This window comes from Amphibalanus amphitrite, unplaced genomic scaffold, assembly GCF_019059575.1.
Source record: "Amphibalanus amphitrite isolate SeventyFive unplaced genomic scaffold, NRLGWU_Aamphi_draft 000366F_arrow, whole genome shotgun sequence".
Taxonomy (NCBI): domain Eukaryota; kingdom Metazoa; phylum Arthropoda; class Thecostraca; order Balanomorpha; family Balanidae; genus Amphibalanus; species Amphibalanus amphitrite.
In genome coordinates this window covers 237,344-253,160 of record NW_024881860.1, presented here as the reverse complement: position 1 = coordinate 253,160, position 15,817 = coordinate 237,344, and the positions used below count along the sequence as shown (strand labels likewise).

General features: G+C 45.3%; 1 protein-coding gene across 3 annotated transcripts in view; it reads right to left on the bottom strand.

Moving 5' to 3' along the window:
* The window catches only part of LOC122389640 (sodium/potassium/calcium exchanger Nckx30C-like), a 70,174-nt gene that overhangs the window by 38,728 nt on the left and 15,629 nt on the right, over window positions 1-15,817 (bottom strand). For all 3 annotated transcript variants that reach the window (XM_043381844.1, XM_043381845.1, XM_043381846.1), the window contains 3 exons: window positions 12,532-12,649; window positions 11,389-11,486; window positions 49-219 (listed from right to left, as the gene is read on the bottom strand). In XM_043381844.1, coding sequence (XP_043237779.1) covers window positions 49-219; window positions 11,389-11,486; window positions 12,532-12,649 — 387 coding nt within the window. The remainder of the gene's footprint in view (window positions 1-48; window positions 220-11,388; window positions 11,487-12,531; window positions 12,650-15,817) is intronic.

The following is a 15,817-nucleotide window of genomic DNA, read 5'->3' as shown; positions in this document are numbered from 1 at the left end:
GAGCCATTGGCGGCCGGTAGGTATGAAGGTATGGTATGTATCACTCACGTTTGGCGTCTGGATGGCGGGCGTCACGGAACCGTTGGCGGCCGTGATGGCGTTCACGCTGGCCGAGCCAAACTCGGTCGACGAGTTGAACGAGTCGACATTGGTGAGCTCTGTTTCCTGAGAGCCTCCGCCACGCAGCAGGTCCGGCCGCGTCTGCTCAATGTCGGACACCTGCAGACACACAGCTCAATGTCAGACATCTGGAGACAGCAGACACACGGCTTCAGACAGCAGATTCACGGCTAATGTCAGATACGTGCAGACAGCCGACACACGGCCGTCGTAATAAACATTCGGACATCAGGCACACCGCTCACGTTAGACACCTGCAGACAGCAGGCACAAACATTTCCCCGAAATCACGTTCAGTTCCGCGGTGCCCGTTCCAAGCCGTGCTCCGCCGCGCCGGCCGTACCGGCCCGGAGAGAGCTGTTGACTCAATAAATCCATGCGGCCGACACGGGACCGGGACGACAATCGATCTGCCGGGCTCATTAGACGCTGCAATATTGACGTGGGAGCGACAAGCCATCGACGGCAGCGCCGGGACCTCGCCGTGTATCGCTGCGGAGTCACTGTAAAGACGTAAAGTGTATCCGGGTCCGCTCGGCCAGCGCACAGTGTGGCCAAACACCAGTTTAGCGCGAATTAAATCCCAGCGCTGCTCGGATCCGTTGAAAGTGGTTCCCTGGTTTCAAAATTGACACTTAAACCTATGTGAGACCTTTTACGATGCATTATAAATGCTTGCTGGCATATAATGGCATAGTTTCGCCTCTAAAAGTAAGGAGGACTAGCTTACGACGGGTGATGTGCTTACCAGGCCAGGGCTGTGAAGTCGATGGAGTTACTCCGACTCCGACTACGGCTTTCAAAAGTCAATTTCAACTCTGACTCCGGGCAAAACTGTCGACTTATACGATCGACTCGGACTCTGACTCCGCAGCCATGGCAAGTCCACGCAGTCGATGGATTTTCGGTGACTCAGACTACGAGTCTTGGTCCGGATTCCAAAATCGATTTCGATTCCGACTCTGACTGCAGGGTCAGAACTGTTGACTCCGAACGACTCCGACTCTGATTACGAAATCCTGGAATTTAACCGCAACTAAGAGGCATAAAATTGTGGGTCCCAGCAATGATGGGCATGTTAGGAGGAGGAATCGTTTACGAAATTCCCATCATTTCTCTGGTAAATTCTTATGATTGTCCAAAGTTTGCTTGAAAAAAAAATCAACATCTAATTATGTTTCTGTGGGAATGTTCCTGGTGAAGCACATGAATCGGTAGATGGTTGCTGAAATACACGCACCGATAGGACTGAACCTCAGCAATGGGAGTAAAAACAAAGACTTACACCATAAGCACCTTCATGTCATTAACCCTCGCCCGTATTGGTGTTTTGGTAGCCGCGAACGTAGGTCGGGTCAGGTCAGGTCAGGCCAACCAGTCCTGCCGAGTATTCATAATTAATAGGTGTCAACCGCCAGTGACAGCTTCGTTGCATGTTACGAAGGCACCAAAACTTCTTCCTAAATGTTCAAATGGTTATACTAAATTCGAAATCAGCTCCAAAGACCAAAAACTAGCCTGGAAGCATGTAAAACTAAAAAAGGTGAACCGAGGTCATCAAAGGTCATTGAACTGACCTGACCTTCAAGTGATCTTGACACCGACCATAATGCATGGGACCAACATCATAATATCACATGTTTAGACGCTTGAAACCACGAAAAGACTGCAAACGCGCGGCTAATGCAAGCAAACATACGCCCAATCGCGCTTCCGGCCAAACATGGTCTCGAGAAATAGGTCACAGGTCAAAGGTCATTGGGGTCAGGGTCGTGAAATTTAATGGGTAGGTGTAAAATTGATAAAACTCGAGGGTATTGAAAATTTCGTCGCGATCGGCCGCTTTTTACATGAGCTTTTTGCGAAAAACCGAGAGGGGTCCTTTCGACCCCACCCTCACCCCCTATATGGGCGAAGGTTGAAAAATTGTCAATATTTATTCATTGGCAACCGTATTCTGCAATATAACAAGTCAGAAATACAGCGGTTGAGCCATTCGCGTAACGTTACGGAGCCGCCGCCGCGCCCACCCTATAGCCGGACCTCCCCGGGCGGGCCAACCCGATACGTTCAAAGCTGAGCCAAAGGCCGGGGGGCAGGTTGGGGCAGGGTTTCTTGAATGGATCATGTCCAGAAAAGTGTGGCAAATCTTCTCATGGTAGATTTGGCGTGGAGTTTTTTGGCCATTTTCTTATATCTCTACGTTTTTAAGATGGACAGTGTTTTCAGGGGATGTTTGAAAAGGTCATTTTCAAATGAGCATAACTCATCGGTTAGTCCAAGGATACCTATAGAATTCGGGTATACTATCAAATATAGGCTCAGTAGTCATATGCCACTCCAATTATTTCCAAACCTTTCCGACAATTACGCCAAAATGTGTTGTAAGCATGACGCGGGTTTTCGACGATTTCAGCACAGCCGGGACCGGCATTGCGTATGTCCACTTTAGCTAGCTTTTTGGACATCGAAAGGAAGACATTGAACCAAAATATTGTGATATTGACATACTTTGGACAATTTCCTATCGACTGATAGTTATAAAAAGTCAAAATTCCAAAATTCGTTTTTTGATTAAATTCGCGCTAATCTGGCGTTTGGCCACACTGTGCAGCGGGCTAGCGGCAGGTCCACTCGGACGGGGCCCCTGAGAGGTAGGCTGACCCGGAGCACCGATCGGCGCGGCGGTACAGTCTACCTAGCAGGCGCCCTGTTTGACAGCGCCGCGCCCGTAGGATAGAGTCGCTTCTGAGGAAGAAATTTAGGAAAACAGAGGATAGTTTGGAGAAATAAATTAACATCTGTTTATTCTCATGCAAGCCGATGTATTGTATCGTATTCTAAAAAAAATCGACACAAAACGGCAGCCGCAGGTGACCTTTTTGTTCCGTTAGGTATGGGTCAACTGATGACTTGAAGTCAGTTCTGACGAAATATTTCGGGAAATGCATTATCATACCTTTAACCCGCGCGGGGCTGGGATCTCCAGCCGAACACGCGGGGCTGGGGGTGGGTAAATTTTACCCCCCCCCCCTGTTATCTCCCGAACTAATGGTCCGATTTGGAAAATTCAAACACCACTCGAAAGATCTCATCACGAACAACTAAAAACATGTACTTATTTTCAAGTTTGAGCCTTGAGGTCAAAGTCAAGGTCAGGTCAAGGGTACAAATTGCAAGTTTCTACAGTATCGGCCTTGCACCGTAGTTGCCGAAGAATGGACTGAGACTGATTGCCCAAAACGTGTTCTTAGGCTACCAAGACAATATTCGCTGCATACAATGTCATTCAGAGGTCAAGGTCAAGGTCAGGTCAGGTCAGGTCAGGTCACCAAAAACAAAATATAGAAAAGGGCATGTGCGACACATGTTTTATGGGTCATTTTATTCATAGAATTCAATAGGCACACTCAATAGGTGGTATGGACCACATTTAGATGAATTTCAGGTCGAGGTCAGGTCAAGGTCAGGTCAAGTGAGGTCAAATTTTGAAGTTGGTTGTTAAGGCCTAAAAAGGTGTCTATCTGATGCAGTTTTTCACGACGAATCGAATGGTGCTATTTTTGTTTCCGTACGAAGTCTAGAACTTCCAAAAAAATCATTTTTCAAAATTTGTGTGTGTCGTGACGTCATAAAATTTTTAATAACTCCCACATTTATGAACCGATTCTTTTAAAAATTGGTTTGTAGGTGCACATACACTACATCTCTGACATATATTCCAGTTTTTTCGATACACTCAAAATTTTGGATTTTATAACTATTTTCCCAAAAAAGTCAGTTTTTTGAAAAAATGTTGGTCAAAATCCAAAATTTTCAAAAAACCGAGATGGCCATTTGATAGACAAAGTAGAAATACGTATAACCTTTTTTGTTACGTCTTCATTCCTTTCAAAATGAAGATGTTAGCGGCGTTTGAAATTTTGCCGTTTTTGAGGCGAAAATGGCGAACATGACGTCACTAAAACGTCAATTTCTCAAACATTTTCCGACGGATTTCGCTAAAATTTTCAGGAAACGTGTCAAATTGATGTAAGAAAAGGTACTGAAAGTTTGGCGGCGCCGCGCGCCGCCGTTTTTGAGTTATTGCAAAAATTCGCGAGGGTGGGTAAAATTTACCCCCCCAGCCCCGCGCGGGTTAAATGCTATTCCGTAAAAGGTTTTTAGGTGTAAAATGAATAAATAATGCCTAATCGTTGTGTTAATAAACTACCTCAGTTACGCTAACACAAATTTTGTTAGTGGATAACAGCAATAATTTATTTCTGCTATCAGTCAACACTCCAGGAAGCATCCAGAAATAATATAAATGCATGGAGGCGGCCATCTTACATCAGCTACCCTGCGGATGAAAGCTGGAATGCCACTAACTATACTCAGCGCCACATGATACCACGAGTGGTCGGTATGCCAGTGCTTGGCATGTGTTGTGTATCGTAGCAACTCAGGCCGCCCACTAGCTACCGTCCGGTTGGTCTGTTGGAACATCACGGTGGGCGGCAGACACTCAGCCACCTGCTCAATGCCTGTCACCGCGCACTGGAGTGGCAGTGGCACCTGTCACCGCGCACTGGAGTGGCAGTGGCACCTGTCATTAGGCACTGGAAGAGCACGGCATCTGTCATAGACACAGCAGTGGCAGGGATACCTGTCATCGCGCTCAGGAGTGGCAGCTGCACTTGTCATGGGGCACTACAGTGGCAGGGGCACTTGTTCATGGGGCACTGCAGTGACAGCGGCACCTGTCATGGGGCACTGCAGTGACAGGACAACCTGTCCCGACGGCGGATCCCCAGCCGTCCGTCGCCGATGCCATGCTCTGGACAATGCTGGCGTCCGTTTAGCGCTGACCTTCAGTCGGCTGCTCTGGTGGTGCCGGCGGGCTTGTATTATTTACGGCGTTCTAGCACTGCCCCATCCATCAATCTGTGCTCGGCGCCGGTGCCGGGCCGCTGGATGGGCTAGGGCGGCTTTGGCGTCTCGGGCGGGTGGGACGGAGCAGTTTCAGCATCTCGGGAGTGATAAGTAGGGTGGCTCCAGCGTCTGAGGCGGATAGGATAGGGCCGCTCCAGCATCTCGGGCGGGTGGGGTAGGGCGGCTCCAGCGCAGCGTCTCGGGCAGCCCGTCGCCGGGTGCCAGGTGTGGACTGGACGGGGTCAATGCCGGGTCGATAGGACGCGTCGCCGCTGCTCAATGGCCGCCGCATGGATGACGTCATGGTCAGGGCCGGCCGCCCCGCCCCGCCCCGCTCCGCCCCCGCTGCTCGGTTCGGCCACGGTTGACCTCAGCAGGACAATGCAGGCGGACCGCCCCGCTAACCGAACCGGATCCGGCCGGCCCCGCCTCCATGGTGTGGAATGAAGCCCGTCGACAGAACCAACAGGCGCTGAATAAACACCTATTTATACTCGGCATTGGAAATGAGTCATGAGAATACCGCAGCAAAGAGAATTATACATGAAGCGGGGTGCATGCCTACATATGTAGTACATAGGTGATCATCTAGGGACTCATGTGAGCTCGACCACGTATTGTAACTTTTTGCTTGTGCTTTCCTATAGATAATTTACAGCATCGAGCATAGACCTCTGTATACCTCGGTATACAAGAGTGTATGCTCGATGTCTACGCATCGAGCTAAGCATAATAAGCAGTGTTAGAAGACTCTATAAAGCGTGAAAGTTTGACGTCTAATCTATCGACGTAATGAAACATGAAATGTAAGTAAATACGAGTAGGGGAGAGTGGGGCAATTTGGCCGCTTTTTTTAGAAAACGATGTAACTAAAAATCGACGCCACATTTCTGCATTTTCTCAACGCTGACAGGTGTGGCATACATTTTACTTTCTTGGACAGTAAACTTGAAATGATGGAGTAACTACTTATGTATATTGAAATTGTGACGCATCACAAAGGTCTGCAAAGCGGCCAAATTGCCCCACTAGCAGGGTTATTTGGCCGGGGGTGTGGGGCAATTTGGCCGGTGTTAGTTTGAGGCCATGATTTTTTGTTATAGGCGAGTCAGCTTCACATTCAGCAATGACGCGTGTCCTACGACGCATTTGAAGCATTTTGGAGGTTGACTCAGCCGTCATAGGGGTCGAAAATAGTCAAAATAACGGCTCTAGATGCGATGACAGTTTTTTACGAATAGCTTTTGAAGCTATCAAGCTAGGCCAAAACTAAAAGTACCATCGTAATTCTCTCGTCATTCCGCATCGAAACATGTATGTGTTGACCTCGAGAGGTCAAGGTCAAAGGCTGGCTTCAGGTAACGTTACCTCAGTTCGCTTGACCTCAAGGTTACGTGAGTTCAAGGTCATCATGTATATCATTCGATGCGCCTTGACGAGCTGAACACAATGATACCATTTGCGCGGCTGTATCTTTTTTCTGTAAGTATTTATTAGCAAAAAAGCGTTAGGTGACCTTTGATGACGTCACATACCCTTACAGCTGTCCAATAGGAAATATGGCATCAAGGTAGTCAAAGTTGGTCATAAACTATGTCCTTTATGGCATAATTGACCATGACAACTCGGCCGTCCCAGCATATTGACTCTGAGCACACCGGCCAAGTTGCCCCGCTAGTCCCGGCCAAATGACCCCACATTGCCATTCTGAAATTTTTTGTCTATAAAGTCGTCATGGCTGTACAGAACTAGATGAAATTGCTCTTGGAACCGCTGAACACCCTCAAAAATGGCGCTATAATGTTGGAATTTGTTTACAGCCCAAATACTACATGTTATACACATTTTTAAACGGAAGTAAAAGTTACCACTTTCTAACGAAAATCACCTTTTATTAATTTTGAATAAAACTAAGAGGGGGAAAGTTTCGACATTTGTTCTCGAGTTAGTTCTGCCGACGACAAATGAATAGAGACTAGACAATAGAATAGAATAGAATAGAATAGAATAGACAATAGAATAAGTTATTTCATTCACTTTTATCAGCTTTCGTACAGGTGGGGGCGGCCAATTTACACCACCGGCCAAATTACCCCATTCTCCCCTACATGTGTGGTAGCAATGTGTTGTCAACAATAAATCATCAGATGTCCACACCGCAATATGTTGGTTACAAGGTCCGGTTGCAGCCAACCAACAATCCCACAAAGAAAGTCAGTGCGTCAGGCCCCTCAATGCGTCACTGTTGCGGCTTGCGTTCAGGCCATGGAGTCAGCTCGCTCTGCCCGGCGACATTTATAGACTATCGTTATCAATAGCCGGGCCGGCGCAGCGGTCCGGCTTCATCTCCAGAAGCCGCGCTAAGCCGGTGCTCTTTGACACTCGGCAAATAAAAACGGCAGCCCGGGACAGGCCCGATACTCGCGGCAGGAATCGCGAGAAAATAACGAACTGTCGAGACAGGCTGGTATAAAGGACAGTGTGTGCAGGTGTATTTAAGATGAGGTAAGGAGCCTTTTAGGCGTGTATGTTGCATTGTTTTAAATAGGTACAATCCCATTAAAAACATAGAAAATGCATAATATTGGGATATAGAATTAAAAAAAAAATGCTTTTGAACTTATTTCAAAATGACAAAATGTACCTCTCCGTAACTAAGTTATAAACGTAAAAGTAATATTCGATGTCGTAGAAGAATAACCTTATGCTCACTATCTTTAAACAATCCAAAAAATTAGCCTAAAATCAATGAATATATTTCGGAAACGTTCCTTCTTCAGTTCAAAAAGTTAACTATACAAGCCACAGAAATGTACAAATAATTGAACGTCACAAAAGCGCCGAATTCACTGATCCCTCCTACGAATATTAGTCACATTCTCGTGCCATATAAGTAGAACGGCCTCTTTTAATCAACGCAAGACTAAAATAACAGGTATACATAAGTTAACGTAACCAAATACAACTGTATGAGATCACTTGTGACCCAACGAATAACTATGCTAGTCATCTTAGAAACACACAATATAATTACAACTAACATGCAAGGTGTACACAACCAACTACTCAATAGATCGATTGTCTAGCCAACAAACTAGCCATTCATCCAATTGTTCAATCAACTAGTTACACCCATTACATTCAGTCATGGAGTCGACAAACCATTCAAGTATCCATTCCAAATCATTCAATCAAACGTTTTATCATACAATCAAGCAGTCATTCAATCAAACAAACAACGATTTTATCATCCAATCAAGCAACCCTTCAACCATTAAATCAATCAGACCCACAGTCGTCCATTCAATCATCTATCAATCTACCATTCAATATTCCATTTAATCATACATATAATCAACCATTCAATGATTCATTCAAACATCGGCATTTAATAAAACATCTAACTAAGCATCTCAAAAGCCAAAAGATCTAACAGTCATGAGGCTATCCCAACATCTATCACGTCTCAGTCTGACAGTTCACACTAATCACAGAACTGCCCAAGATGCGATGTTGGTGTTTAGGGCTGGTCGGTATGTCCTTATCCATAGCGACTCTGCTATTTTTTCTGTCTCTGCTGGTGTTGCATGTCTGTAGGATCTTGGCCGCGATGTGTTGGGGCTCTGGGCGACATCGAGGGTGGTCATCTCTGAAGTGGTCGCCCCACGGTGAGTCCATACGGTGGTTCTTCGCGTCCCGTAGATGTTCATTGTAGCGAAGTCGTATGTGACGTCCGGTTTCGCCGATGTAGCTCCGGTTGCACAGCGTGCAGGTAAGTTGGTATACCACTCCGGAACTGTGGCACCGGCCCTGTAGTCCTGCAGCACACGAGTGGCAGCGTGAGCCACCAGGACACGGAGGTGGTTTCAGGGCCGAGCGCACCAGCTGGTTCTTGATGGTCTGTTTGTTGGTCCAGGTCACTCCTAGGTTCTGTTGGCCACTCTTGTGTACGATGGCCTGTACGGTTTGGGCTAGCTTGTCATCGATGAAAGGTAACACGAGCCTTGTTACCGGCGTTGCTCGTCTTCTTGGTCTTGGTCTTGAGGTCTGGCAGCAACTATACATGAGGTATATCGACGACGTACTCGGAGTGTGGACCCATGGCTCTGCCAATCTTCAAGAGTATTTCCGTCACATCAACGACGCACATCCATCGATCAAGTTCACCATCGAATCGACTGACAAGACGCCATCCATTCCCTTCTTGGACACCAGCATCACAGTCGAACCCACGGGAAAGTACACCACTGAGCTGTACATCAAGCCCACATCGGCTGGTATCATACTACACGCTGACTCTGCACACCCGTGGAAAACCAAGCGAGCTGTGCTGCACTCCCAAATACGACGTGCCATCAACATCTCCAGTGACAACAGCGCTCGTGAACGCAGCATAGAGAAAATCAAAGACCTGTTCCTGAACAACGGCTACAACATGCGCACCATCAGCAGAGCCATCAGTTGCTGCCAGACCTCAAGACCAAGACCAAGAAGACGAGCAACGCCGGTAACAAGGCTCGTGTTACCTTTCATCGATGACAAGCTAGCCCAAACCGTACAGGCCATCGTACACAAGAGTGGCCAACAGAACCTAGGAGTGACCTGGACCAACAAACAGACCATCAAGAACCAGCTGGTGCGCTCGGCCCTGAAACCACCTCCGTGTCCTGGTGGCTCACGCTGCCACTCGTGTGCTGCAGGACTACAGGGCCGGTGCCACAGTTCCGGAGTGGTATACCAACTTACCTGCACGCTGTGCAACCGGAGCTACATCGGCGAAACCGGACGTCACATACGACTTCGCTACAATGAACATCTACGGGACGCGAAGAACCACCGTATGGACTCACCGTGGGGCGACCACTTCAGAGATGACCACCCTCGATGTCGCCCAGAGCCCCAACACATCGCGGCCAAGATCCTACAGACATGCAACACCAGCAGAGACAGAAAAAATAGCAGAGTCGCTATGGATAAGGACATACCGACCAGCCCTAAACACCAACATCGCATCTTGGGCAGTTCTGTGATTAGTGTGAACTGTCAGACTGAGACGTGATAGATGTTGGGATAGCCTCATGACTGTTAGATCTTTTGGCTTTTGAGATGCTTAGTTAGATGTTTTATTAAATGCCGATGTTTGAATGAATCATTGAATGGTTGATTATATGTATGATTAAATGGAATATTGAATGGTAGATTGATAGATGATTGAATGGACGACTGTGGGTCTGATTGATTTAATGGTTGAAGGGTTGCTTGATTGGATGATAAAATCGTTGTTTGTTTGATTGAATGACTGCTTGATTGTATGATAAAACGTTTGATTGAATGATTTGGAATGGATACTTGAATGGTTTGTCGACTCCATGACTGAATGTAATGGGTGTAACTAGTTGATTGAACAATTGGATGAATGGCTAGTTTGTTGGCTAGACAATCGATCTATTGAGTAGTTGGTTGTGTACACCTTGCATGTTAGTTGTAATTATATTGTGTCACAGATAACAGTAGTACTACTGTTATCTGTGATTGTGTGTTTCTAAGATGACTAGCATAGTTATTCGTTGGGTCACAAGTGATCTCATACAGTTGTATTTGGTTACGTTACCTTATGTATACCTGTTATTTTAGTCTTGCGTTGATTAAAAGAGGCCGTTCTACTTATATGGTACGAGAATGTGACTAATATTCGTAGGTGGGATCAGTGAATTCGGCGCTTTTGTGGCGTTCAATTATTTGTACATTTCTGTGGCTTGTATAGTTAACTTTTTGAACTGAAGAAGGAACGTTTCCGAAATATATTCATTGATTTTAGGCTAATTTTTTGGATTGTTTAAAGATAGTGAGCATAAGGTTATTCTTCTACGATATTCAATAATGCTGCTCATTTTAGTACTTCGCCATCTTATTACACTTAATGTAATATTCGATGAATAAAGTGCAGCAAACGTATAAGTGTAAATATTATTTGAAACCAAACTGTTAACCGAAATTTGAGGTTTTCTAAGCTAACTATTTATAATTCATTACAATATTATCAGTTTCAAAAGTAGACTAGCCACATCTGGTCCTTGAACAATGAATCACAGGCATATGTAGGATGCATAGTCAGCCGACTATCAAATTATTCAGCCAGAGGATGTCAACTGCAAGGGATTCACGCTGCGACCGTCAAAACTTCCTCGATGTGTCCAGTTCCTACTCGACAAGACAGATAACTCTTTTTTAAATTATTTGGGCCAGATATTGGGTGGGATAATATTGCATGAAAGAACATCGGTCGGAACTTATGAATATTATCAACAGCATCGTAAGCAACAAAGATATCCTCATCATAGGCGCTCTGCTTACCTGAAGTTTTCCATCCTTCAAGTCTTGTTTTGTTGTATCAAGCAGCACTTTCAGAGACGCAATGGCATGAAGCTGCGTTGCCTTCTCGTCAACTTTTCCTGAAAATAACACGACATCATCAGTAAACAAAGCTAAGCACAACGTTAAGTGTGCAATAAGACTATGTAAGCATATATGTAACAGTTTTTCCATGCACATTGCACTTACATATACAGACACTATACACCGTACTTGTAAGGGCATGTATGTAGGTATAAAGACGAGTTCTACGCCGGCGCAGTGCACATGCTTCATTTATTATCCTACAGTGATACTAGTGAAGTCAAATACAAGATGATGGTTTTTGTTTAAAAGATATTACTCTTGCAATATGATAGATTGCTTTTCTTAGGAATACATTTCTCCATAAAATTGACATGACTAAAAAAAAAAACGATGAGCACATCCCAACGATGATAACAATGGCCTCAAAGTAAGTGTTGAAATGGTTCCATCCGTCCCGGCGATGGGATGCGCCATACAGACTGGATTGCCGAGATGCCAGCCCCTCTCTACCTCGGAGTCAGTCAGAAAAAGCATATAGTGCTTGCCGCCGTTGCCACTGGCAACCGTTAAACATGTCAGCTATCGTTACTGACCTGTTACCGTTAGCAACCAATAAACATGTCCTGTGGTGCCTGCGCTCAGTCATGTTGATATTCTGGATCATTAAAAAAGAAGAACGGTGTGCAGCGTGCAGGTCGTGTTTGCGATCTAACAAGTGTTTTACGATTGTTCAAAGCTCTTTTGGCACAGCATTACCTGCAATTAGACGTGGTAATTGCAAGTTATATGCAACGTTCGTGAACCTCCCGCAGTCAATATATCTGGCATTCCTACCTCAAGTATGTTGCCATCTATGCATTATTTAGCGCTTATACATGTAACCACATTCATGCATATTGCACAACTATTGGCGCAATGGTCTAGTAAGAATATGGCGAAATGGTCTCTTAAAATTTCTCGTCCCATGCCCTTATTGAAAAGCTAAATACCTATCGTGAATTCTTGCATGACAAAGTAGAGCGCAAAGACCAAGACGGGTCAGCTGAGTTGAGTGGTCACATTGAGTTCCACGGTCTCGCAGCACATGTCTCGACTTACCGTTGTGCATTGGGTCAATGGAGTGAATCATGAGCTGCAGCAGGCCCTGGCGGAACTTGGAGCCCGAGTGGATGATGGGGGTGCTCGGCCGGCGCGTCAGACCCTGCTGGCTGCCCGGCTGAAACGGAGACCGGAGACGAATTAAACGGAGACGAAAGATGAATTAAACGGAGACGGGAGGCGAATTAAACGGAGACAGGAGACAACCAGCTGGGGACAGACGATAAACGGTGATAAAGAGCAGCGTTCAGGCGCCTGGTAGGGGAGAGCGGGGCCAGTTGAACCACTTTTTATATATTGACATGCACAGCGAGATCTAGTTGTCATATCGAAAAATGCACAATGCCATGAAAAAATATGCCCTTTTGGCTTTATTTTAAGATATGTAAAATTATGTTTCGAACATATTTCGCTGCCAAACGCATGCTTATAAAACAGCTCTACGCCCGTTTCAAATGACCCCGATGCGAGGGTCAATTGAACCAGCCCATGGGGTCAATTGCACCTATCCTTTACAATGGGATGTTTTCCTCTTTAAGGCCACTTTCTGAAGGAGATATTTTGTCCGGTTTACTTTTCCAAATGCTCCATTCAATAGGTCGTTGGAAAGCTAAAAGTGCAAAGTTCCTCATAATAGGTGACATAAAGTACATAGACTATGGTAAAATGGGCGGATGAGAAAAATGAGAAATATCTCAGGCTAAAGTGTGCTTTCAAGCAAAAGGCTGGAGAAAAAGGGGTCAAAAATTGAACTCTATTAAACTACTATTTCAGTTTAAAAGCTCATTTCCAAGGTGAACTATTTCCTTTAATGTTTACAGCCCCTGAACAATAACAATTGCAAAGGTCGCCGGGGTCCATTGAAACGGCCTGTGGCCCTGTTTCAACTGACGCTCAGAGAAGCGTTTCAATTGACCCCATCCGCTCCCGCCATCTCGCACGCGCCGTAAAGCACATGTCAAACGCGCTGGAGGGACGGCATCATGCTGAATGAAGGGCCAAATAAGGTGTTATTCCGGAGCCAGGAGTTCTTCTTTCAGCAAACAAAGGCATATGAGATATCACAAAATATCCATAAGAACGATTTCTCCCAAACGCTCCAAAACAAGTGTCAAATCAAAATTACCGTCCGTTTGCCGCCCAAACGCCGTTGACAAAGGAAGTGGTCGAGCGCGGATGCGCAGTGGTGTCGGCAACGCCATATGTTGCATACTGTTGAAAATAAAGCCATGTTTCATCTGACCCCGTGTTTCAACTGGCCCCGCTCTCCCCTAATGCATTAGGCTTAAACAGATCTGGCGCCGCCTATGCTTATACGAGTATATGAGTAATGCGACTGTCCTGAAACTTGTTACGTCGCTTCACCGACACATATTAACTTCGGATGTTTTTTGTGCCTCACACGGTATTCAATTAGGAGGCGCTGATATTGAAAATGGCGCACGAGAGAAGGAGGAGGCACAAGATGGAATTTAAAGGTTTTTTGCATTGTCTTCATATGAAATGCTTCACGAAATTTGATGTCATCCCAGTGCATGTAGGTAACTAAAATTAAATGTTAGCATTTCAAATGTAAAAATGGCGTTAAACTATCAAGTAAAGGTCTTCTCCACGGTTGACAAGCAGCCACAAAAAAATAGCGAGGTATAATATCTCGCAAACATAAGATATAATTGAATTAATTATCCGAGCATTGCTTTCTTCCAGAGATCTGGTAAAAGCATTAGTAATAAACACTCCCCTCCCCCCCCCCCCCGCCTTTACTTTTTGTGTGCTATTTCCGAAACCTGATAAGATATGAGCTTGAAACTTGGTCTACTTCAAATGAATACCTAGACCATATTTGAGTAAAATTTGGTGGTTGTAGCTCTCAAGATGACGTCACAGTGACGTCATAAAGTTTTGTCGTGTTTCTGACACGGAGCGTTCCTGATGTCACTGAGCATGACACGCAACAGTAAATGAACTAAACAGCACCTACTGTCATACTGACACATCTAAGATAATCTTCAACTATAGTTCCTGACCGGAGATCGGAATATACATATTCGGTCCCATGCATCCCATACATATCGGATAGGTATATCGTGAGGAAACTAAGACACGCCAAGATATAATTGGGCTTCTGACGTCACTGTGACGTTATTCTAAATGAGACAGACACCAAATTTGAACACAACCTCGGCTAGCAATACAGAAATGTGTGCAAAGTTTCGTTTAGCTATCTCTTTGCAAAGCAACGATATCGCCGCAGAAGTAAAGAGGGCCAACTAGTTGCCCCCCTCCCCGTTCGGCGGGTGGCGCGGAGGCCCTGCGGCGGCCGAATTAAGAGAAATGAATCACCAATTGCAATGGTTTTGTGTTAGAGATTCAATGTCATCACATCACATTTCATTTTATCATTTAATTTCATTGATTTCACACCACAAACTGATTTCGTGAGCAGAGGCCTCTTGCACCAAACTAACTAGCTAGGTAAAATCGAAACACCGTTTTCAGAATAATATAATCTAACTGTGGTAAATTTGTTTGCAATAGCCCAATACATAATCCTACATGTGCTTGCTAAATTTTGCATGCAAATTGTTACATTTGAGACTTGGACTGCGTATACGATGCAAAATAATCCAAGCATTGGTGCAAGAGGATTTTGGTGCAAGAGGCCTCAGCTTGTTTTTTTATTAGATTGATAGCACGTGTGCGTGGTCAGTGGATAGGTACTCAGCATCAAAGGTAACCCAATACATTCAACAGCACGTCAAACAAGCATAATAAAAGCAGCATGCATCAAGGCAGATAACCGAACGTGTGGAAGTCTACAGATATTAAAATCGTCGTAGCACTAACCCACCATTATTATTAGCCACTACTATAGCCACCATTATAGGGTTAATAGGCACATTTCCTCTCACCCTGTCAAAGTGTTAGTATGGTTAGTATGGTTAACGAGGTATTATTACTATGGTTATAATGGTATAATGGTATGGCAATAATGGTAATGGCATGGTATGGTTACTATGGTATGGTATGTTACCGAGGTATAATATTAGCGATGCTAGTATGGTTAGAGCAGTCGTGTGAACACCTCTCACCGCTGTGGACACCGTTTGGGAGGTGGAGGCCTGAGTCTGCCCCGCACCGGCGGCGGTCCCTCCAGGTGGCGGCCGCTGTGGATAGGTCATAGACGTGAGGTCTAAGACCTCCAGAAGGTCTCCTGACAGCGCTCTAGCATCTAACAGGTAATATGACAGATCTGTAGTCTCTAACAAATCACAAAATAAGTTTG